Source organism: Pogonomyrmex barbatus, unplaced genomic scaffold (assembly GCF_055798465.1).
Source record: "Pogonomyrmex barbatus isolate J1 unplaced genomic scaffold, ASM5579846v1 scaffold6, whole genome shotgun sequence".
Classification (NCBI taxonomy): Eukaryota; Metazoa; Arthropoda; class Insecta; order Hymenoptera; family Formicidae; genus Pogonomyrmex; species Pogonomyrmex barbatus.
In genome coordinates, this window is record NW_028297160.1 from 1,256,932 (window position 1) to 1,280,226 (window position 23,295).

Here is a 23,295-nt window from a genome sequence, read left to right on the forward strand (position 1 = left end):
GATCAGCAATATTGATGTTACAAACATTTTCAAATCAAATTTATCTTTATTATACATATCAGGATGTGGGTTCAAAAAAAAATGTGACATAAAACATGAGATTATTATTTTAAGAAACTTTAATGCGTAAACGATCTTACAAAATGTAGAGGCATTGTAATCATTAAAATAATGATTCGAATCTAAAAGAACACAGATGTAGAGTAAATGTAGAGCGAGAAAAATAAGTTAAAAAATTATTCCACGATAACAAAATATTTTCGTATTCTAAATAAAAGACATTTGTATATACAAGAATGCAATTGCACGTTCCAGTGATTAATAACAGGATATGTTCTTATCTGATAAAATTATACATTCATAACAGTAACATGTATTCGTGCAAGATGAACGCAATTGAGTCTCAATCGATATGCAGCAATGATTTTATATCATGCGTAACAGTTTAGAAATTTCTATCACAATTTCGATATCAGTCCTATATTTTAAAATGCGATGGCTATTCTTTTCATTCGAGATCCATCTTGTGTACATCGAACATGCATCTTGTTCATGATATGACATTTATTAAACGTTAACTTGCTGACAGATTAGGCAATGGTAGATTTAATCCAATCAATATGCGATGATATTTTATCATATAATCGAGGTCTCTCAATGCCATCTTTTGAACAGGCTATCCTCCAGCTACCAATACCTGTTAGTGCCCATTTTCGGCCATCTGTTTGAAGACATAGCATTGAACTACCGGCAAGCTCCTCTTCCTATCGAAAATAAATAATAAAGTTCCATTTCGTATTATTAATCAATTTTGCATATTATTTTAGAATTTATTTATATCTTAAAAAAACAATGAAGAAAGTTTCTTTCTTGAAGTGATAGAAAAATATGTATAATAAAATCAATAGAAAACATTTAAATAGAGAAAGAGATTTTGACTTTATGTTAAAAAATTTTAGCTTACGTTGCAATCGTCTGTGGAATATGCTTGCTCGGTACAAACACTATTCACTGAAGGGATGCTGATATTTTCACATTTCTCCATTGCACTATGTTTGAGTTGTACCCTTTGTAGTAAATCGCCTGTCAAAAGAGAAAGTCTTTACATATTTGTTTCAAACATCTTTGTGTTTTAATTATTCAAAAATAGAGCATATATATAAGAGCATATATTAATGTTTAATAATTCAATAAATTTAATAATTCAATAATTTTTCAACTCTTTATGTTTCTCTATTTAATATAGTTCTAATTGGATTTTTATGTATTATTAAAATGAATATTAAAGTGTATTTTTAGTCTCAAGTGTTCTGTATTGATGAATTTAATTTATAGTTTGATATTTAATAGTGTCTAAAAAATTTTTTAAATATACGCTTTTTAAATTTTAAAAGGCAATTGGAGAAAATAAGTAAAACACAATGATTGCCAACATACGATTTCTTGCCCAGCCAAGTGTGTTGCATTGCGATGTATTGCTCGGTGGATTCTCGCTGGAGGGCAGGCAAACTGGTCTCACAAAGTCCGAAAAGGTCGTCACTGGTCTATCCAATTTTACCAAAACGGTCGTACCCTCCACTGGTGATTTAATCATACCGACAATCCTACGTTCTTGTTCCCAAGGTGATGTGCTCGAGAGTCTCACGACACCAAGCCGGGCCGACCACTCCGCTTTCGGTTGACTATAAAAATAATGTATACAGTGAAAATTAAAAATGTACATTAAAAATGTTTACTTAAAAGATATTAATAACAGATTTTTTTCTTTCAAAATTTTATAATTATAATATTAATTATATAATGTTAATGTAAAATGTACAATGTGAAAAATTATTTTCAAATTAATATTTTTAATAAAGCTTTTAATAAAACAAAATATTGAGCTTACCCTTGGAAACAGTACGCAGTTGTGAGCAACCAATTGTCTGCCACGAGAGTGGCATCACAAACATGAACTCCCTCCTTGAAGAGTGCAACGTGCCAAGGCCAATCACCGGGTTCTGCCATCTTATTGAGACCATTAATACCGCCGTTGATATGCAGAGGTTGTATTCCACATTCTGATTTCCAAAAATTAAAATGAAGACATAGATAGAAATGCGCAACATCAAAATATAAATAGAAAAACGCATTAAAAATGACAATTATTAATAATTTCAATTTAAAAAAATAATAAATTAGCACAAGATTAAAGCAATACATACATAACTGTATCAAAGCATTTATCGAAAAGATGAGCTCATACGTAATATTTATTATTATAAATAAAGAATTCATACCAAGATCAGAACAACGGACGTACAGAACTTCTTTGCTAGGACAAGGAGCCCGGACAAAAGTAATTTCCGATGCAGATGGATCTTCCATATATACATATGGAACATCTTCTTCATCATCAGTCCTTACTTCAACGGAAGCTACACCACTATATTGAAAAATTGCAGTTGATAACAGTTTCTAAATTATAAATCTTATCTTATAATAGCATAGAATTGTTATATAAGATATAAATAAATGTTAAATTATAATTTTCTAAATAATTCTAAAATAATATCAGTCAAATAATTAAACTTTTTCTGTTGCTTATTTTTATTTTATTAGAAAGAAAGAAATATTTATTAGAAGATATTTACGTATAAGTGAGTAAAGTGCACAACGAGCTCGCTGCCGTTTGAAGAACGTTATCCATCTCCGTGTCCGGTAAAGTAGCATTTAAGTTTGCCGTACAGAGTTTCCCGATGGTGCCTTTCTCATTGAATACAACATAGCCCTCTTTGTTATACTTTGCGACGTGTGGCGTGCTCCAGGATTGTGATCTTAATTCATGAACGCTCGGTGCTAAGAATACTGCGACAAAAAATGTGCAACATCATACATTTATTTTGATTTAATTGACATTATCTCTTTGTAAAACATAAATTAATGTTTCTATTGATCTTCTCAAATTAAGCTTAAATAATGCAATTTCCTTCCGTTATATATTACTTACGACAGTCTTTCTCGTCGCTGCCATTCGGACAGTCCATCTTGCCGTCACATCGCTTCGTATATGGTATACAGTTTCTTCCTACTCCGCAATGCATGTAACCATCCTTGCAGTAGGCGCAATTTTTCTCATCCGAAAGATCCGGGCAGTCAATCACACCATCACAAATTCTCGGAGATAGAGCTTTCGACTGAAGCGCTTGTACGCATCCTATATTAATGTTCATATCGTTAATTCATTTGATATAGCGATTTTATAATTTGGTTAAAAAAAGGCCGTATTTTGTATTATATGTATTATTAATCTTATATTTCTTAACTATATTTCTTAATTTTAATTTTCGTACCTGGCTTCGATCTACAACTGCCAGGACCGGCATATTCCGGAAAGTTGGAACAATCCAAGGCGCGTTTTATCTTCTCGGGAAGACGATTGCCACATCCATTCCAGAATTCTCTGCAGAAGCTCTTACAAGGTAATTGCAGCAGATCCTCTGGTTGACTCGATCGACACGCAGGCTGCAACACCTGGCAGACGAAGTCGTAGGCCAAAGCATAACATTCCGCATCGACCAGTTCTCTGATTTCAATAATATTAATTAGATTATATTATTAATTTGAAAATAAGGAAAAATAAATTTAAAGTTAATATCGCAAGTTTTTTTAATTCAGACATGTAAAAATATTATAAATATAAAGAACAAAGTTTTAAATTAACTTAATACATGAAGCATGTTGTTTAAAATAAGTTTTGTTAATAAAATGAAACTTAATGAAATGTATGATTTCTGTTGTTAGGAAATATGCTAATTTTAATCTAAATAAATCTAATCTAATCTAGTTAAATCCATCGTGGATTTATCACATCCCCAAAGGATGGCATACCTAAAGGCAATAACATCCTCTTCAACGTCTGCCAATGATCTATGTCCTAATATGTTCGGATACGAGCTGACATTGTAAGGGAGGTGTTTACAATAGGATAAGTCTAGCTTGCTGCATCTTCTTGGTGGAGGGACTGTGGTCGTCGGCGGTAACGTCGAGATGGTCGACTGCGGACTACTCTGCGCATTGAGGGCTTTCAAGCTTTCCTGCACTTCGAGACTTTTGGCCTCTATCGTCAGATTTGCCAAATACCGTGAAGTTTCAGGATTCAATTCCCGCGATAAAATGTCTACGATATTTCCAGTAGTTATAGTCTGATATCGTGGGTCAAACCTCACGTCAAAGTGTACCACCAAATCGCGGCCTTCCACCCTACAATTTTTAAATACAAACTTATTTTAAAAAATATCAAGAACTTCAAGAATACTATTAGCTATCGAGATAGCTAAAAATCATATTAATCGTATACCATTTTTATAATACTTGATATTTCTCTTTTTCGTGATTTTACCTTATAAGGTATCATATCAATTTTGCAACTTATTAAATCAATTAAATTTATAATTATATCAAGTATCAACGCGATGCAATGTATCTCGTGGACCGATGAGGCTAAATCTGGAGAAATCCACAGAGTCGGATGTGATACATTATTGATGAGCATGACCGCAATAATGGTGGTTACATTTCATTGAACGCTGAAAGGAGTAAGTGTCGTGAAATCACGAGAAAGCTACGAAACGATCGCATCCGATTTCTCTCCCGCATACTGCCCCGAGCCGTTTTCATCGGTTTCCACGACTGGTTTCGTTCCTTCCACCGTTTCCTTCCACGAAAACGGATTTCACGGAAGAGACGAGAAAACAGCCGAGGTAGAGATCGTTTGATCTACGTGACTATTTTATGATTGACCGATTTTCTGATCTTACACGTAACGCCCTCTCTGTCGGATGCCGTTGCATAATTTATTTTGCAAGCATTTTTTTGTGTGTTTTAGATGTGCATAGCAAAGAGAGGCGACTAATAGGAGATAAAATAATGGGATATCTAAGTATTAATATTTGTATTTGTATTAATTATAAATGATTAAGCTTCGTTACCCATCAAGCGCTAGGACATCTGCTGCGAGGAACGATAATTTCAGCCAGCTGCGTCGGAAGATAAGATTAAGACGATCGCGATATTCTCGCGACCGTATTCGAAAGGCCTCGGTAGAAGGATCAGCTAGTTCCGCGGTGAAAGAATCGCCTTTGGTAACTCGGAATATCGCGAGGAATATTTGATCACCGGGTGGATCCGACGTGAGGAACGTGTCTGAAATAATAAAAGAAAAATATTTAATAATGATAAATTAATAAGACGTGAAAATGAGTAGCAAGAGGCGAAATAGTCTGGAAATATCCATAATTTCAACTATCACACAAAAAATTTAAAGATTTAGAAATAGAAAATCCAGATGTAGCATTAAAAAGTCTTGTCCATGGTAACAAAGAGATATTGTATAAAAAAATTTTCGGAAGCCGTAGATGTATGCCAAGGATAAAAGAGATATAAATAAATATCACAACATATTAGTTTAATGAATTCAATGTGTGAATAATATCTTTTTGCGATATAATTTCATTGTTCTTCGCACATCGATTAAATTAATGGACAATGTTACAACGGGTCGCATTAATCAAAGTAAGAAGGACTAACATACGGAGCTGATTATGCTGTAGACGTAATGAAAGTTAATTGTCTGTGTATATTACGCTCGTGAAAATTATAGCGGCGTCCTCGTTGCCGCCAACAAAGCATGTAATGAATCGTTATCATTCGCTGCCTCATTAGACGTTACGAAGTATCTCTGCGTGACATTTTGCATTCCTACCGTCTGAAGACCCCACAAATTTACGAGGGGCAACGAGAGTGATTTGTCGATAGAGGCTGGCTGGAGTTTCACGAAACAACTTGACCGATAAGCAGCCGCGAGAAGGAATTTAGAACGTTGGGGTCTCACCAACGTATATCGCGGTACGTATCACAATCTGGCTTTCTAATGCACGATCGGCAAATGATAGAATCGAGCGTGCAAAACGTGCCAACAATGTTGAGGCGGGTTTCGCTCCTCGAGCGTTGTCATTAGAACGTTGGCGCGGTCAATTTTCCACGTGCCGGGCAAAACGAAACAGATCAGGAGCACGCAGGGGCAGGAGCCGCAGGGATCTCAGTTTCTCGCTAGGAATCACCTTTCACCAGCCCTCTCCGATTTGACGCGGCTTACCTAGCGAGAAAACCTCTCTTCCGAGATCCTTCCGAGAAACCGACCCTTCGGTTGCGGCCATGGACGGCGAAATATTTTTTTCTGAATATAAAATTACGGTGTATTTCTTTTAATTCACACTTTAATTTATATTTTAATCCTGATTAATCATAAGGATCAGTTTGGTTTATTTCTTTTCATTTGAATTTTTCTTTCGAATGGAATTTCTATATAAATTTTTATCTTAGAGAAGTTTGCATGTTTTGCAATTTCTTTGTGGAAATTTTAAAATATTTAATGCATTTTGTCTCTCTCTCTCTCTCTCTCTCTCTCTCTCTCTCTCTCCCTCTCTCTAAAATCGCATATTTTTTATATTTATAAGTACTTAATATTCACCAATCAATTCAAATCGTTGAACTTCGGAAAGATAATATTATTTCTGGTAGATAATTGCAATGTCTATGGTTATATCTTTTCTTTTGGGTATGCTATACGATTCCGAGAAATATACACCCGTAGTATACGGTATATTTTTCTCATTATTTTTCTCATATGTGACTAATGAATGCTGGATGTCTCGCTTTATTACGTGTACAAAATGCACAAAGTGAACTTAAAAATTTCTCATGTATTTTTAGAACAAAACAGTTACTTTCCTAAAAGTACAAATAATATAAAATTTAATAATAAATTTAATTATATTTGGTAATTAATATATACATATATATATATAATTATTATATATTAAGATATTAAGTAATATATTAAGCTTTTATTATATATATAAAATAAAATCTTAATATAGCTTAATATATGCTGTTAATTCAATAGCATTTTTTTCTCAATGTATAAATTAACATTTTATATATCTACAAATTAATAATTATACATCTCTAAACAATATAAATAAAACAAATTTTTATTTTAAACAAATAATATAAAAAAATATGTATTTGTAAATTTTGTAAAAGCATGTCTTTGTAAAAGCAAGTAAGAAAATATGTATTTTATTAAGTAGAAGAATAGATATTCTGTTTTTTTTAAACTTTAATTTTTCTAAACTTTGTCTTTCAATACTTAAAACAAACTATTGTTCGAGTAATCACCAACTGTTTTAATGTTAATATACAAGATACATTACAGTTCAAAATGTTTCAAGGACACGAATCCTCACCTTTAAGGTCAAGTTTTGGACTGAGGACCTACCCATCTGTTCAACAACTCGGTCAGACCGTTATATGTTTACCATCTGAAAACCTCAATGGACCAGCATATTCGTACAGCATCTTTTTTGATTTCTTATTTCTTCTGATCGTAAATACGAATTAGCGAATTAGCGAAGAGATAATGAGAATTCATGCTGGCAATTTCCGTGCTGCTCGCCACTTCGCACGAATGCGACGTGTACCTATATCTTACATGGCGATTAGCCAAATTTAAATACTTGTATAAATCATTCCCGAGCAAATTCACGATAATCGCTTTTTGCGGGATGTTGCAGGATAGCCACGTTAAAGCAAAATGTATATCGCGAAAAAGTGGATGCGTGGCGTATGCACGTTAAGTGTCGCTGGTCAGAGCCGAACAGACGGAGTGTACTTACGAGCAAAGAGTAGAGAATGAAAGGCAGGAAGAAGATGATGCGGCCAAAGCCCATTGAGGTCTTCCAGCACGCACGCATAACGGTCTGACCGAGTTACCGAGAATATTCAAAGAAGCAACCGGCATATACTTCTGATTGAACTTTTTCCTTAGTAATTGCGTTAGATTCTCGAAAAATCGGCGTCATTCTTAAAAGAAACGTATTATCATCGAAAGAGGAAATTTCGATCACGGATAATGCCGTAATTGCCACTTATTTTTCTAGTCTGACAGTCACTCTTTTCAGCAATGGAGCAAAATATATATTTTTATTTTTATTTTATTTATTTTCATTTTGTTTTTATTTTTAAAATATATATTTATCGTATCACGTGTTTTTTAACGTATTATATTGTAAATTATATTGAATTACTACACAGGTAGACTTTATATAATCGAAACATTTATATCGCTTGAGAGATTTATCGATTTCTCTCTGTTTTGACTTCGACATCATCTACTATCGCGAATCGTACGTTTTCTCTTACCGAAAGTCCCGATTCGCGCGGCAAGTCGCCGGACTCGTTCGAAGACCCCGTTCGAGAGCATTCAAATCGTTGTTCCGTAACAAACGATTATTGTTACGTCAAGGATATGCGACCTTGACCTTAGCCATTTGTTTTGCCAAGACGAATCTTCAATACCGAGAAGTATCTAGATTCTCAGAGATATATATATATATATATATATATATTTCAGCATATATGTGCTTTTTAAACATGCATCCTCCTTAATGTTTATATAATGAATATGTAATACAATGAATATATAATTGTTTTAAACGTGCTCATGAAAACTGTCAATTATCGTGATGAATAATGTCAAATAATACCTAGCATTAAATGATACGTTGTAGAAATACATGCATGTAAAAATCATATGAATAAAAATAACGTTCTGTGAGACCTTATTTTTATAAAAATCTTCAGTATAACATGTCGCTCGTGAATATGTAATTTTGTTGAACTAACGTTTCTACATAGATCACGCGTTCACCGTTAGAAATCGTACATTCACGTCGTACATTCTCTACTCCATGAAATCGCAGTACATCGAATTTCCTTCTTTCGAAAGAATGCGGTTATCATAATAATTATATTTATATTGAAAACTCAAATACATCTAAATATAATTTAAAAGTGATTTTATTATTAATGCCAAATTGATATTATACGAAAATTAATAACGCTATAACATTTACGCTATAATTCCTATTCATCAATGAAGTTGATGACTTTACTTTTCAAATAAATTTATTACTTTATATTAATTTATATTTTTCTTGGAGACGTGATAAAAGAAATTTATCTTAAGCGAAAAAATTTAAAAATATTAGTTTAATTTATTGTTTAATTTATTTTTTAAAATAAAAATTTTACGAATATATTCATTCTTTCTCATCTCTCTTTTTTTCCTCTCACTTTAAGTACATATTACATCTATTTTTGCAATAAAAAAATTATAAGAAAAAATTATAGATTATTCTAGATTGCATTTAAATGTAATACAAAAAGCATTGGTAGTTTTTTAGAACCTGGATCAAAAATCAAACATAAAGTAGGAATGTGCTTTAATAGAAATATAATTAAAAATAATGATAAAAATCTCAATTTTTTTATGTAAGTATTCAAAGTAAGTAATATAAAGTTAAGTATTTAAAGTAAGTAATATAAAGTTTCACTGCGATGCATTCCTTACATTAGATCCTGTAAATAAAAATGTAATTTTTTAAATAAGGGTACAAAAAAAACAAATGATATGATAATAAATAAAATTAATAAATTTTTATTTGCAGGACTAGAAAAATCTCTGCATCACAATGAAATTTTACATAGATAATCTTGAATACTTAAAGTACTTATATAAAACTTATGTAAAAATTGAGATTTGTGTCATTATTTCTTAATTAGAGCATTTCCATTAGAGAGTACTTCTATCTATTTATTTAAATAATTTTGAATTTAATTTTGAGGTTCTAAACTGTCGCTTAACCTTTTGTATAATTTTTAAGGGCGAGTTAGAGAATAAAAATTTGTAAATTTGTAAATTTTTCATAATTTTTACTTAACTGTAAATATGAAAATTATAAAAATAAATGTAATCCATCCTTAATATAGTGATGCGAGATATTTTTCTCCTTTGCATCTCGCTCGTCAGTAATAACGCGCGTACGACGCGTACGTGTACATCGAGCATGATATACCAAGGTGAAGTGCACGCGCCTACGAGGAAATGCCATTCATTCGGACAAAGCGGTGAATCGCCGCCGATCGCACTTAACAGCTCGCGTAACATTCGTGCACCGTAAACGCATCCGTCGCTCTGCGATCCGCGATGCATTACCGCATCGAATAATTTTACGCCCGTCGGGCCGCCGATTGCCGGTTAACCGTGGAATAATTGCATTTACTCGTCAGTACTCTCCGCGCGTATACGCAAAAACATCGAGTGAAAACGACCGAAGCACTTGCGTGAAACGAAAATGTTTCGGTTCAGTAATACCCCCGTAGATAATATACGTACTTAAAACAACATCGCCACCATGTAGCCATCGAGATCGGTGCAGAGATAACAACGGTAGTATGTGCATCACGCTTCGAATCACGCTTCGCGATCTATTATCGTTAATGTGCAGCCAATTAAATTGTTCGACAGAACGCTTACTTTCTAAGAAAAAAGCATCGCTCTCGTCGAGTGCATCGAGCAACAATCTTTTCATAACGTCCACAATGACTTTATAAATTGCGAAAACGGGACGCTACGTTAAATTATTTTAAGCATGTATATATTCAATCTTTTCTTTAGCAAAACATTATTAAGATATCTCAACCAAAGAGAAATCTTGCTAAACATAAAAACTGAATGTTTAGTCTTGAACTTTTGACTCTTGAATATAAAAAGTTTATCTCCATAAACTACATTGCAATTTCTAACTATTTTAATAAATTAAAGAATGCTTAATAAGCTAAAATAGTAAGCCTCTAAATAAAATCAATTTTATGTAAAAGAATTTAATATATAATAATTAAAAAATCGAAAAGACACCGTTATATATATGATATTTCATATTCGTATTCTAAAATTTTTGTTCTATTTTAATAAATTAAAGAATACTTGGTAAACTAAAATAGTAATTCTCTAAATAAAATTAATTTTATGTAAAAGAATTTATTATAAAATAATAAAAAAAAACCGTTACATATATGACATAATTATTTATATTCTAAAATTTTTGTAATCATTAATGTTAATTTCTTGTTAAAAAAGGAAGAAACAGAGAAATATATTTCAAAAATCGAATTAGCGATGAAATATAATCGTTCACAAGAAAATAGTCGCATTAAATACGAAATATCAAATCAAATAATAAATTTTCTTCTTAAATATTTTGTAGATACTATTTTTTATTTTATTTTCATGTTGTTTACTTACAGCCGAGGTATATGGAGACACCCGAGAAGAGGAGGAAGAACAAGAAAGCGGCGAGAACGCAGCATCCGCAACGATACTGCCCGCCGAGCTTTCTCGTGAAGCGAATGTCACTGTCAGACGACAGGATCGAACTTGGAGTTCCGGCACGGCTGAATCTTCGGGTGCTTACCGTACTCACCGAAATCTATAAACAAAAACGTACGTGTTTTGCACTAATCAATTAGGATTTTAATTATGACGTATCGATTGCTCAATTACGTAAAATATGTGTGTGTGTGTGGGGGGGGGGGAGGTGTATACTACTCAAAACCACAATTCAATATAATACTTTTCAACAACTTAGGATTGTATTGAATTTTAGAGAAAATTGAAAACAGTTACACTTATAGAAACATATTCTACAAAAATTGAAATTAACTTTTTAACAGAAATTTTCAAAACTTATAATCATATTTCTATTAGACAAAAATAGATGAAGATTCTTCTTAAAAATCAAGTTGTTTTAAACGTATAAAATATAAAAATTGACTTTCAATTATCTATAATGCGCATTAGAATTTACAGTAAAATTGTATTTATCAAGGGAAAAAAGAAAGAATCTCACTCCCCATTAAGTCATTAGTAACAATAAATACTCATGAGAAATGTTTTATTTCTTTATGTTCTTTTTCATTATGTTAAAATATTAGAATCCGTGTTAAATTGAATCGAATTTATTGTTGCCTCTTTTCCACGATACCAATTGGTTCTCTCGATCTCGATATGTATGCAACGAAAACGAATGTCATTGTGTATTGACAGTTAGACTTATCGATTTATTGAGAGAGATTATTATTTAGTGAATGACTTCTGAAAGAAGAAAATTGTAATAAGCATTTATTACAACAGAGTTATACCATTCATTCCTTCTAAAAATTATAAAATTAAGTAAATAGCGTAGCAGCGCCTGTATTGTTCTAATCCTTTCTAAAAAAAGGCATGACATCGATTACTCACATTTCTCGAACTTTATTGTTGTCGCTTTTTCGCGATGCCGATTGGTTCTCTCGCTGCACTAACTTCGTGAATAACTGTCATTGTATTGATCTCACAGAGGATCGTTTTAACAATTGTATCAAGAAGTATTATATCAAGAAGTTAAAAATATTATAATGTAACAGTAGTATAATAGTATTATATTAATTTTTAAATATTATATTAATTTTTGCTCTTGTGTTGAAAAAGATAAATAGCGCGCCCTGCACGCGCGTTTGTAATGTCTAATATTAAAATAATAGAAGAAGTTTATTGTTTATTGTTTATACATAAATCTTTCTATCTAAAAAAGTCTGTTTTTAATTTTACTTGATCTCTATGGCCGGTATTTATAATTTTGTTTTTATATTTAAAATCGTTTTTAGTTGTTTTTAGTCATTTTTTTTCATCTATCTTGATTGAAATATACTCTTAAAACGATTTTAAATATAATTAAAAATATAAAATTATGAAGACTAACTGTCTTATATAGGTCTTATATAGGTAAGATGCCGAAATTATTAGATTTTTAAAAAATACAAATTTTCAAAAATTCTAATTTGTCAATTTTTTTATAGATTATAAACAAAGCTTTATTAAATGCAAAAAATAAGTAATTATTTTTACATTATTATAGAAATTAACAAAAATCATGGAATCTCAAAGTTGTCAATGTGTTAGACTTTTTCTTCTACTTAATTTTTTAAATCTCTTTAAATATTTTTTGCGTTAGATATAAAAAAAATAAAATCATAAATTTTATTACAAAATTTTATTACAAATCTAAAATAAATTCATAATATACAAATAAAAACTAAGCAACATGAAAAGCAAGAGAAAACTAAGTAAAAGGAAAAATATTAAATTTTGAAATTAAAATAAAATTGAATTTATCATAAAAAACTAATCAATTGAAATCGAATAAAATCAAGAAGTTATAAAGCAGAGAAATAATCATGACGATCATTAATTTCTCACGTCTGCCATATGATTGTTATCGTTAGTAGGAAATATACGTGAACACGAACCAGTATCTGTGTATATTTCACACTGTATTCAGCAGTATCTATTTTGTGTGTTTTCTATGTATTTAAAACAATATTTTCTGTAATGAAATAAAGCCATAGTATAATAGTGTTACAAAAGCAAGATTGCTGAAACTATCCTGTAAATAATAGTGGGCGGTGTCTTTCTTCGCGCTGATGAAACATGACATTCCGCTCCCTCGTGCCATCAATGAATTTTTATTAATTGGATAGAATAGAGATTACCATGATTCCTCATTGCGACACGAACTGCATTAAGCAAAAGCATCACTTCCGTCTCAGAGTCAAAACAGAATGACACGATCCGAGTCGAGTCATGATTTTGCAGCGATTTTACACAAGATATATAAGACGAGACATCCTTAAGAGCGAAATTTAAATATTTCGTTGCTTTTGAATATTCGATAAATAAAAATCTCTCGGAAGAGGAGCATTCGTTTTCAAAGAAACGAGAAAATTCTCTCTTTTGTTGGTCCACAAGACGGCCAAAGTAAATAAATAAAAATATGCGGGACTCGAAAATCTCACGCTATATAGTTATAATTGCCTTTTGGGTAATTAAATTTTACGATCGAATTACGTGATCGTGGCGTCGTATCGTCGCGTGCGAAGGTAAATTCCATTCGTCCGCGAATTCACGCGACCCTGTCACTCGCGAGTAAATTCGCGAGCGTCCGTGTAATCACGTATTTCCCGCCGCGTACACCTTCGCGCTCGGCTGCAGCCCACAGCAAGGTGCCTACGCCTCTGCGTCGTTCGCTCAAATGCTACGCCCGGCACACGCTCCGACGAGCGCGTGAAGGATCGCGCCTATAACCAGGATGGGCAGACGAGAGAGCGCCTAGATTACGAGTTGCTTTTCGCCGCAAAGGTCGTACAGAACTAAAGACCAAAACCCGCCTAAACGGTGCGAGAGATGGCCTATTCGCCATAAAGACGAGGTTTTTGCGTGCCGCGGCGATATACACCGAGATGATCCCATCGCGCATGTTATCTCTTTACTTGCTGAAAAATATCGATATTATCTCAACTGGAGCATTAAAGATGAATCGTCAGAGTGTAAGTAACGATAAGACGTTAGGTAACAGTGGATATTCAAACGACGTTCGTGAGAATCGACCGATTTTCTCATGCGACCCGGTGCACACATGGGAACTATGTTTAGATCCAAACATGTATTACGTAGGAGCTGATAAAGTGAGAGAGAGAGAGAGAGAGAGAGAGAGAGATGCTATCTCTCAACTCTATATTCAATCGCTTCCGCGGCCACTTTCGCGATTCACGCTCGAGCAGCCATTATCTAATTAAAGTGATACGGATGTGACTCGCGTATAATTACAGGATATGAATTTATTTAACTATGTCAAAAGTTTATTCAAATTCATTCAATTCGTGTACCTATTCATTTTTATAGAAATATTTTACAATCGGATAACTTAAAAAAATAGAAGGGAAAAGGATATCAAATATTGAATAATTAACTCATATATAAAAACATATATGAATTTATGTTTGTTTCTATATGTTGTCAAAAATATAATTAATTTAATATATCTCGTATATAAAATATATAATATTCGCAGTGATACAATGTTAACTGTAAAATATACATTTCCCCACAAAACCGCAAAACTACACTATTAGAAAAGTTCCTTACCCTATGTCGTTGCATAAGAGTGGCTCATAAAAATATACCCCCATGTTCGTTATGAAACTGACGAATAGCACGATGAACTGGATGCGAGAAGTTGCCTTTCGTTCGTGGATATCAGTTTCGCGAACAATGTTCTGTGCACGGTTTTTATTTACTCCGCATGATCGGCTCTGATGTAATATCAGAATCACTATTGGAAATGGCAAGCATTGTAAACGTTTGATTTCTCGATTCAAACTCCGCCTGCATTTCGTGGCAAAAGTATAGATGTTGTACCGTTTAAAACAAGTAATATATATATATATATATATATATATATATATATTGAAGAAATTTGCAATTTTTCAAAAAGCAATTAAAAAAATAATTAAGAATAATAATTTTTATACAAAAGCACGCATCTCAAAAGAATTTCTTTGGTCATATTTATATATGTGTAAAATAAATATAGCACACAAATTACATTTAAACACTATTTTTAAGAATAATAATTTTAAAAAGAAATAAAAAATAAACATATTTTTCCGTAACAAATTATAATATTCCGTAGATGTGAATATCTATTGCCAGTCGAAATTAAGAATATTAAAAATATCGCAGGTATTTCGTTTGATCATTACGTAAGATTTACGATAGCAACAAAAAAGCTAACTTTGGCGAACAATGGTGCGAAAGACATTACGAAAGTCGAATGAAAGTTCGCGTACTGTATCTAGTCTTGTTTTAGCCTTGTTCGGCAACTACGTTTCCGTTGAAAAATCTTTTCCATTTTCATGCACATGTATGTACAATGTATTCCTTCCTTCTAAGGCTTCTAAAACAAAACAAATCAGACGTTAAACATGACCAATCTTCTTCTCATAAAAAGCAGAAAAGAACTGAGGATATGTTTAAATATGGTAAAGTAAAAGTATCCGTTAATTCCTCAGTCGTGAGTAAAACGAAAGGTCAAGACAATTTTCCACGAAGAAAGACGTCTTTATGTCGAAATATGTTTGTTCATTCGTACGAAGGGATAATAATGCACATAATAAAAGATAAATTTTATAATACAAGGAAAAGAAAATTGCACAAGAATATTAAAAAATATTTTTAAGATATTTTATATTTTATTATTTTTAATTTTGTTTAGAAAGTAAAAATTAAAAATGAATTTAAGTTTTATTCCTAATAATTGAAAATGTTTTAACTTTTAATAATCAAAAGTTTCAAACACGTCGACATAATGATCAAAGTTTAAAAAATAAAATTCACGATCGAATAATCATAATTCGCGCAAAGCAAAAGTGCGAATGTTGATTTCTTTCTACAAATCAAATTTTCACAAAATGGTCGTTGCGAAAACGTACGCGTAGCGCTCTATTCGTGAGAGTATGTAATCGCGCAAATAAACAAAATCATTATCTCCGGGAAATTAAAGAGGAAAATGCAAATGTCGGGTAAGATGCGGTTGACCGCGGTTGTGAGTTCCATGCCGATCTCGATAATGGGCCGTTTCGCGCTTGAGACGAGCCGATTCGATCTGACAGACGCACCAGATTGGAAAGTAGAATTCAGGGTGGATAAACGCGCGCAATGCCTCGATAGCGATTGCAGGAAGAGATTAAGATACGCTCGGATTGACCGATGCGTTTCGAATTCTTCCGTTAATAGGCGCGGTCAGTGACTTCAAGGCCGAGAAAAGTTGAAGCCCGTCGATGGAAAAAGCGCTTTCCACGCGTCTAGAGACTTTCGTGAAAGTTCACGCGGACTCGTATTATGCTCCTGCATCTACCATTTCCATATTGAGCATCGCTGTAATAATAAATCGATGCATAATGACCGTTATAAACGTTACCAATTCATTGGAATGCTTTTTGCCGATGAGTAAAAATTACTTCCCCTCCAAAATGAGAATTTATGTCTCCGTGAAACCGCGCGTAAGAGAAATCTCAGATTTATGTAAAAATTAACGCTAGGGAAAGAAGCATTTCTACATATTGATCAGAAAGATAATTCAGATAATTAAGATATAATAGAATTAACGGTATTTTTATGATGCTCATTTATACATATTTATACGTATCTATACATATTTTATGTTTTAGGAAAATACAAAATTACTTTTCTTCGTGTATTAATTTGATGCATTTTAAATTTGATTCTTGATTTATAACGAATATAAATTATTTCTTGCGTGCGTGCGCGCGCGCGCGCGTGGTGTGTGTGTGTGTGTGTGTGTGTACACATTTTATATATATGCCCGAATAGAAGGGAGGATGTGCGTCACGGCGGGGCCAGACCACGAACCAGTCGTGAAAATTCGTAATTATTATTTTTGCGAAAAATATCACCTCAGTCAGGAATCGAATCTGGATCTCCTGTTTACCAGACATCTTATCCTTTCGATCACAGAGGCATGTGATGATATTTATCGCAATAACATGTTTAGAACAACACGTCACAATCCAATGACATACACATATATACATACATATATTACAATATACATATATTACAATATACATATATACATGCATATTCTTGAATCTCCACGACCAGTACTCCAGAGAGATGATGATCTTATTCTCTCGAGGAAGATCGTCATGTTTCTTCCCAAATAAGAAAGGAGGGTATACGTTACAGCGGGGCCCGACCACGAAAATTCGCATTATTTTTGCGAAATATCACCTCAGGAATCGAATCCTATTTACCGGACAGACATCTTATTCTTTCAACCACAGATGTATATACATGTGTATATATACATGTGTGTGTGTGTGTGTGTGTGTGTGTGTGTGTGTGTGTGTGTGTGTGTGTGTGTGTGTGTGTGTGTGTGTGTGTGTGTGTGTAATTATGTATATATGTATGTATGTATGTAAATAAAACTGGTCATAAACGCAATAGTAACAATAAGACTAGTGTAACTTTTTCTTGTTATCGCTGAAAAATGTGTCAACCATTTGTTAATTGTGAAAAGAATCAGTGTCGATGACCGGTGGAAAGAATCCGTAAAGCGTCATCGGAGCTACTGTTCTCTCGTGACTTTCTTGACCGTTATAACCGTTATACCAAACGTCAGACTACCTTTTCAAAAGAGCAAGAATCTAGGAACGAGTTTCTGACCATCTTAAATTACAATTCGTTCAGTCACACTATCCACATAACGCTGAGCTCTCGTAACGTGACGCTATACTCAGCAAAAAACAATCGCGAAAAAAATGATATAATCTTCAGTCTGCAATCTATCATCTTTATCATCAAGATATTCGATATATGTATACAATAATTTATTTCCAATCCTTCTTCTCATATCAAATTCCAGAACTCACAATCACAAATATATAATTATAAAACTATCATATAAACATTCAAAATGACATAGTTTTTATATTTCATATTTTTAATTTGAGTTATCTATTGACATATATTGACATGTTCCAAAAAGTGTTTCACAAAGTGTGATTTGTAATAAAATTATAACATTTCTATATATATTGTATATTGTATATAATATCCAAAAATTAAAAGTCAACAGAGAAAAATAAAGAAATAAAAAAATCCAGTGAGAAAAATACTACTCGATGACGTCACCACCTAATTTTTATTAAAAAAGATTATTAATGCATAAGGTTATTAATGCACAGATACACATCGATATGAGAGATATTTCAATCTTAGCCAGACACAACGATCTGAACTTGATTGATAAGACGGTGCGATTGATGTCACGCGTGATTTTTAAAACTATCAAGCGTAATCGAATGTCTGTAAAGTAACGGTATCAGAGATAGAGCAAATGACGACGGCCCAGCCCAGGTAACCCAGCCCAACGCATCGCTCTCCATTCCGGTCAACCTAGTTCTTCGGCAACTCGTCGTCGAGTGCGTAGGTAGTACGCATACACGCCGAGTGACTGAGGGAGATCATTGGAGAACAAGGTCAATCGGTCTGAAGATGAAGAAAACCAGATGGATCAAGCTCCTGACATCGAGAAAAAGATGGGCCAAGATAGACACAATCGCATGTAAACAACCTTTACGCTCGGTCTCTTGGCAATTAATGTTATCGATGAAGGAATCTCATTAATTAAACACTTCAGTTAAACTTTCATGATTATTTAGCACACAATGTGCATGAGTGTTCTTTTTTGGCAGATGAATTAATAAAGTGAATAATATCAAAATGTGAAATTATTTCTCATTTGAAAAAGGGTTAATGTTACTAATTATCTTTTTCTCTTTCAAAACGATATTGCACGAAGAAAAACAGTCTATCGAAAATATCTTTTCACACTACGCTACTCTTTCACACTACGCTATATTCATCAAATAGTGGATAAGGTTAAAGAGAATAAGGTTAAGAGAATAATTAAAACTTGTTAAGTAGAACTTGGGAAACCTTAGATTTTCATCAATTCACTTTCGTCAACGCGTTTTATGCACTTGGTTGTTCGACAAGTTTTGACTACGTAATTCTATACAGTTTGGTATAATTTATTGTAAAAAAATCGCATCTGTAATAATTTAATGGGATAACAAAAATAATATATATATATATATTATATAATAAATAAATAATCTAAAAATAATCTATACAATATCAATTTGCAAAAATATAAACTGTCTCAATTAATGTAACATTACATATAATCTGTCTGCATTTTGTCTCTCAATCATCTTTATACGCGACGCTTTAAAAACACTTGTTCTTGTGCGAAATGTCCCAAATATATTCAGATCTCAAAATATTTTTTAATGTATTAATCAGAAATGTATAAAATAAAGTACAAAAAATTAAATTTGTCATGTATTTGTCATTATTATGCTAAATCAAAAAGAAACAACTTTGCGAAAATCAAGCGTTTAATTAAATAACTGTAATTTCATACGTAAGTAAAATGTGGCCTCTAATAAAAATCTCTATATGTAAAATATATTTTTTATAAAATGACAAATGACAAATAACAACATCAATGAATATACAAAATAAATATACATAATAAATATACAAAAATCAGAAATCAGAATATTCGATCAAGTATTAACATGAGTTCAAGATTGATTTTCTTTCCTGCGACAATCCCGCTAGCCTTTCAATGACCTTTATACCGCTCTATAGTGAGAAAATTAATCAGAATAATTAATTGAAGGACGAAGGTAAGCATTATTTCTCGATGCATAATGCGACTTTCATCAAACTGTCATGTATGGTTGATTCATTCTAGAAAGCACTATTTCCTATAGTTAGAAAATCACTCTGCGGCGCGATCCTCAAGAACAGAATTAATCCCATTTTATTTTAAATGAAAAAAAAATATATTATAATGATGTGTTTTCGTAAAATAATTACGAGTTTTCACGACTGGTTCGTGATCGGGCTCCGCCGTGACACACACCCTCCCTTCTTATTTGGGTGTGATATAATATATGTGTGAGAATTGATTAAATTAATCAGAATTGTGCTTTCTCGCCACGGGCGATACGCCTGCTCAAATGTCAGCGGCGCCGGCGAGTCATGGGAGCGATTATGTTTATCGTGCAATTGTTCCATTCTACAGCATTTCTAGATAATAAAAGAGGCGGGCATCTTATCTGCGAAATGATTATTTGCAGAACCAACCGCGAAATGGAGATATGCTGTTACGTCGACAACAAAGCAAACCATACGCCATTTCGCGTTCTCCTCTCGCACAGGACTTCTAATAAAGCAAGTTTAAGTGCAAGTTCGAACAAAGGTGGTGTGCGATACGGTTTGTGAAGCTAATAGCACCGATAATGCGCACATTTGAAATAAATCGCGTAAATTTGAAGATTTATCTCGAATGATCTGCCCCGAGGCCCCGGGAGGCCTTTGAGACGTTGGAAAATTGACCCGAAGAAACTGGAAAGTCTCTCGAACGCACGTTACTCATATCTCACATTACTCATATCTTTGCGATGATGAACAATGTATTCCTTTGTGCACGATTCATTCATCCTAACGCCTTGTGTCTCCACTCTATTTCTCGCTCGAGTCGCGATGTTTTCGCACGGGGGTCCGGGGCTCCCTAATTAATAACGTGACGGGATAATGAAGAAAGCATGGAGAAGCGCGAAGGGAAAGTGCGCCACATATTCGAGTCTCACCTTCGAGTCCCACGAACTCTTCCGCTTGTGCTCCATCGCGACGGTCATTTTTTTTTTCTATCTCGTGATCTCGCGCTCTCGCGCTTCGTCAGCCCTCCTTCAGAACTTGGCCGCCTCGAAGAGTCGCAAGAATCATCGTAGATTCCTTTCCTTCGTAAGAATGCGTATTAACGAACGATGGATGACCATTCAAGGACGATCAACTATTCGTTTTCCGTTTCTTAAGAATCGTAAACCTGGATATCAACAAGATGCATCTCCCGCTTTCCGCTTGAGGATGTTATAGCGTCCGATCGCTGTAAAGAGAGAATACTTAAATTTAATAAATTTGTTCTGTAGGAACAGTTAAAGTTTATGGATCAATCTTTTTTTTCTTTTAATAAATGCATGTCGGTTGCCATGCGTATGATGGAGGGAGCGCATAAATAATACGATCGGTAGTTTACCGCTGCTGACTTCCGCTTAGCAAAGAGTACCGTTTCTCTTTAGTATTTTCTCAACAATGTTTTTTTAAATATTTTATTATTTTTATATTGTCAACTTTATTGAGATTAATATTCATTAATATAGAAGTTGAAGAATAAATTTTAATAAAAGATTCAAAACTTCGCCGAGGAAAGGTATAATGTAAAAACAGTTTTTATTGACAAGGAAATTACGTGTTAATTCAAATATCAACTTATTTATTATTAATATAACATTATACTTTAAAACACATTCTTTTCCTGTAATAAATTGATCACTGAAATAAGTTGTTGCATGTATTATATAAATCATATTTTTAAAATCTGCCGTAAGGAAAACATCAATCAATTCAAGTTACAGTTCTTCGCAAATAAGTGAACGACATACATAAATAAAGAATCTCAAAAATTATATTGAGATATATAATCTTTACATTTATAATTTCTAAAGATAATTAATTTAATTTTGTGATAAAATTAAAAAATCTGTAAGCATTTAATTTTTAATTACAAAACATATTAAAAACAGCTAAAATAAAAATTATGACTTGAGACAATTTAAATATTAATTAATCAAATAATAATCAAGAGAATTACACAAGTTTTACACAAAGATTGATAGATCTTTATACATATGAAACATTCTCATTAATACCAATTAATATAAAGTAATAGTTTAAAACTTAGATATTAGATCTTCTAAAATGTGCAAATATTTTTAAGAAAAATATAAATTCCTTGATATCTATTTATTAATGTTAATTTTAATAAATCAATTTTAATTAAATTAATTAGAGAAGCGCTTTTAAATGAAATTAACACACATCTCATGTTTGAATCAAATATAAAATATATCAAACATATGATATGATATGCTTTACATTTTCTCATACAATTTTGAGATTTCTCATGTAAATTATACATTGCCAATAGCATTTTAAATTCATACCGTATAGCATATTGCGATTTCAAAATGCAACACACAAATCCGGTTTGTCTCGAATATTTGAGTCGTACCTTAAATGTATATAGATGAAATTCTATTTCCAACTGACAGCGTTGTTTTGTTTCTCACATAAAAAAAAAAAAAGAAAATGATTCCGTCGAGATCACCAGAGCACTGAAAATCACCTTCGTACGCGCGTGTTAGGAAGAAAAAGAAAAATAAACTTTAGTGGATCGACAGCTGCGGCGAAAATGCATTCGAGAAAAAGAGGCGACTGAGCGACCGCGCGGCGAACGAGACGTTCGTCACCTCGGCCAAGCAAGCACTTCGATCGTTGAAAGGCAGACAATTTCTCCAAGTCGGCCCGGCCACGATCCAGGGGATTGTCCAGGACGCGGCGAGACTGCTAGGAGAACGGCGGCCTCTGCCCGCCTGCCTGTCTCCTCGTTCCTCGTGGATGCACTTTCACATCGTTACCGGTTCTTCACGGGTATTCGTGCGCACGAGGGCACAGTTACGGATTAGTCCGGAGCAAGGACGTCTTCATCTCTCTCCGTTTTTTCCTTATCCCTTTTTATCCTCTTGTTTGCATTTTTAACTTTCCGACTTTGCTCATCTCTCTTTGATTTTCTCTATTTTTTTCCTATATATAATATAAACATAGCATTACCCAGTTTGAGTCGTGCTTGATCCTGTTTCTCTTCACCTCTCTCTTTTCCATTTTTTATTTATAGACTTAATTATTTCTCAGTCTTTACGTTTGTGTTTTTCTTCGAACTATTCCACTATTTCTTTACCTGCTTATTTTAAGATCTTTTACATATTTTTATTTATTTATCTGTATTTATTTATTTTTTCATTTTTCCCGCTATTTTC

General features: G+C 33.0%; 1 protein-coding gene and 1 long non-coding RNA gene across 2 annotated transcripts; one reads left to right on the plus strand and one right to left on the minus strand.

Moving 5' to 3' along the window:
• Positions 1 to 101: 101 nt before the first annotated feature.
• On the minus strand, positions 102 to 23,148 carry LOC105422289 (atrial natriuretic peptide-converting enzyme). The gene is made up of 13 exons (XM_089082336.1): positions 22,491 to 23,148; positions 21,010 to 21,305; positions 11,189 to 11,372; positions 4,971 to 5,184; positions 3,871 to 4,242; positions 3,333 to 3,565; positions 2,990 to 3,196; positions 2,634 to 2,847; positions 2,280 to 2,425; positions 1,889 to 2,060; positions 1,438 to 1,682; positions 965 to 1,083; positions 102 to 764 (listed from the first exon to the last, which is right to left on the minus strand). The coding sequence occupies exons 2-13, from the start codon at positions 21,055 to 21,057 to the stop codon at positions 591 to 593; spliced, it is 2,328 nt and encodes a 775-aa protein (XP_088938462.1). The 5' UTR covers positions 21,058 to 21,305; positions 22,491 to 23,148; the 3' UTR covers positions 102 to 590.
• On the plus strand, positions 9,611 to 11,840 carry LOC148935074 (uncharacterized). The gene is made up of 2 exons (XR_016140598.1): positions 9,611 to 10,333; positions 11,191 to 11,840. It is a non-coding gene; the product is annotated as an uncharacterized LOC148935074 (long non-coding RNA).
• Positions 23,149 to 23,295: the final 147 nt, after the last annotated feature.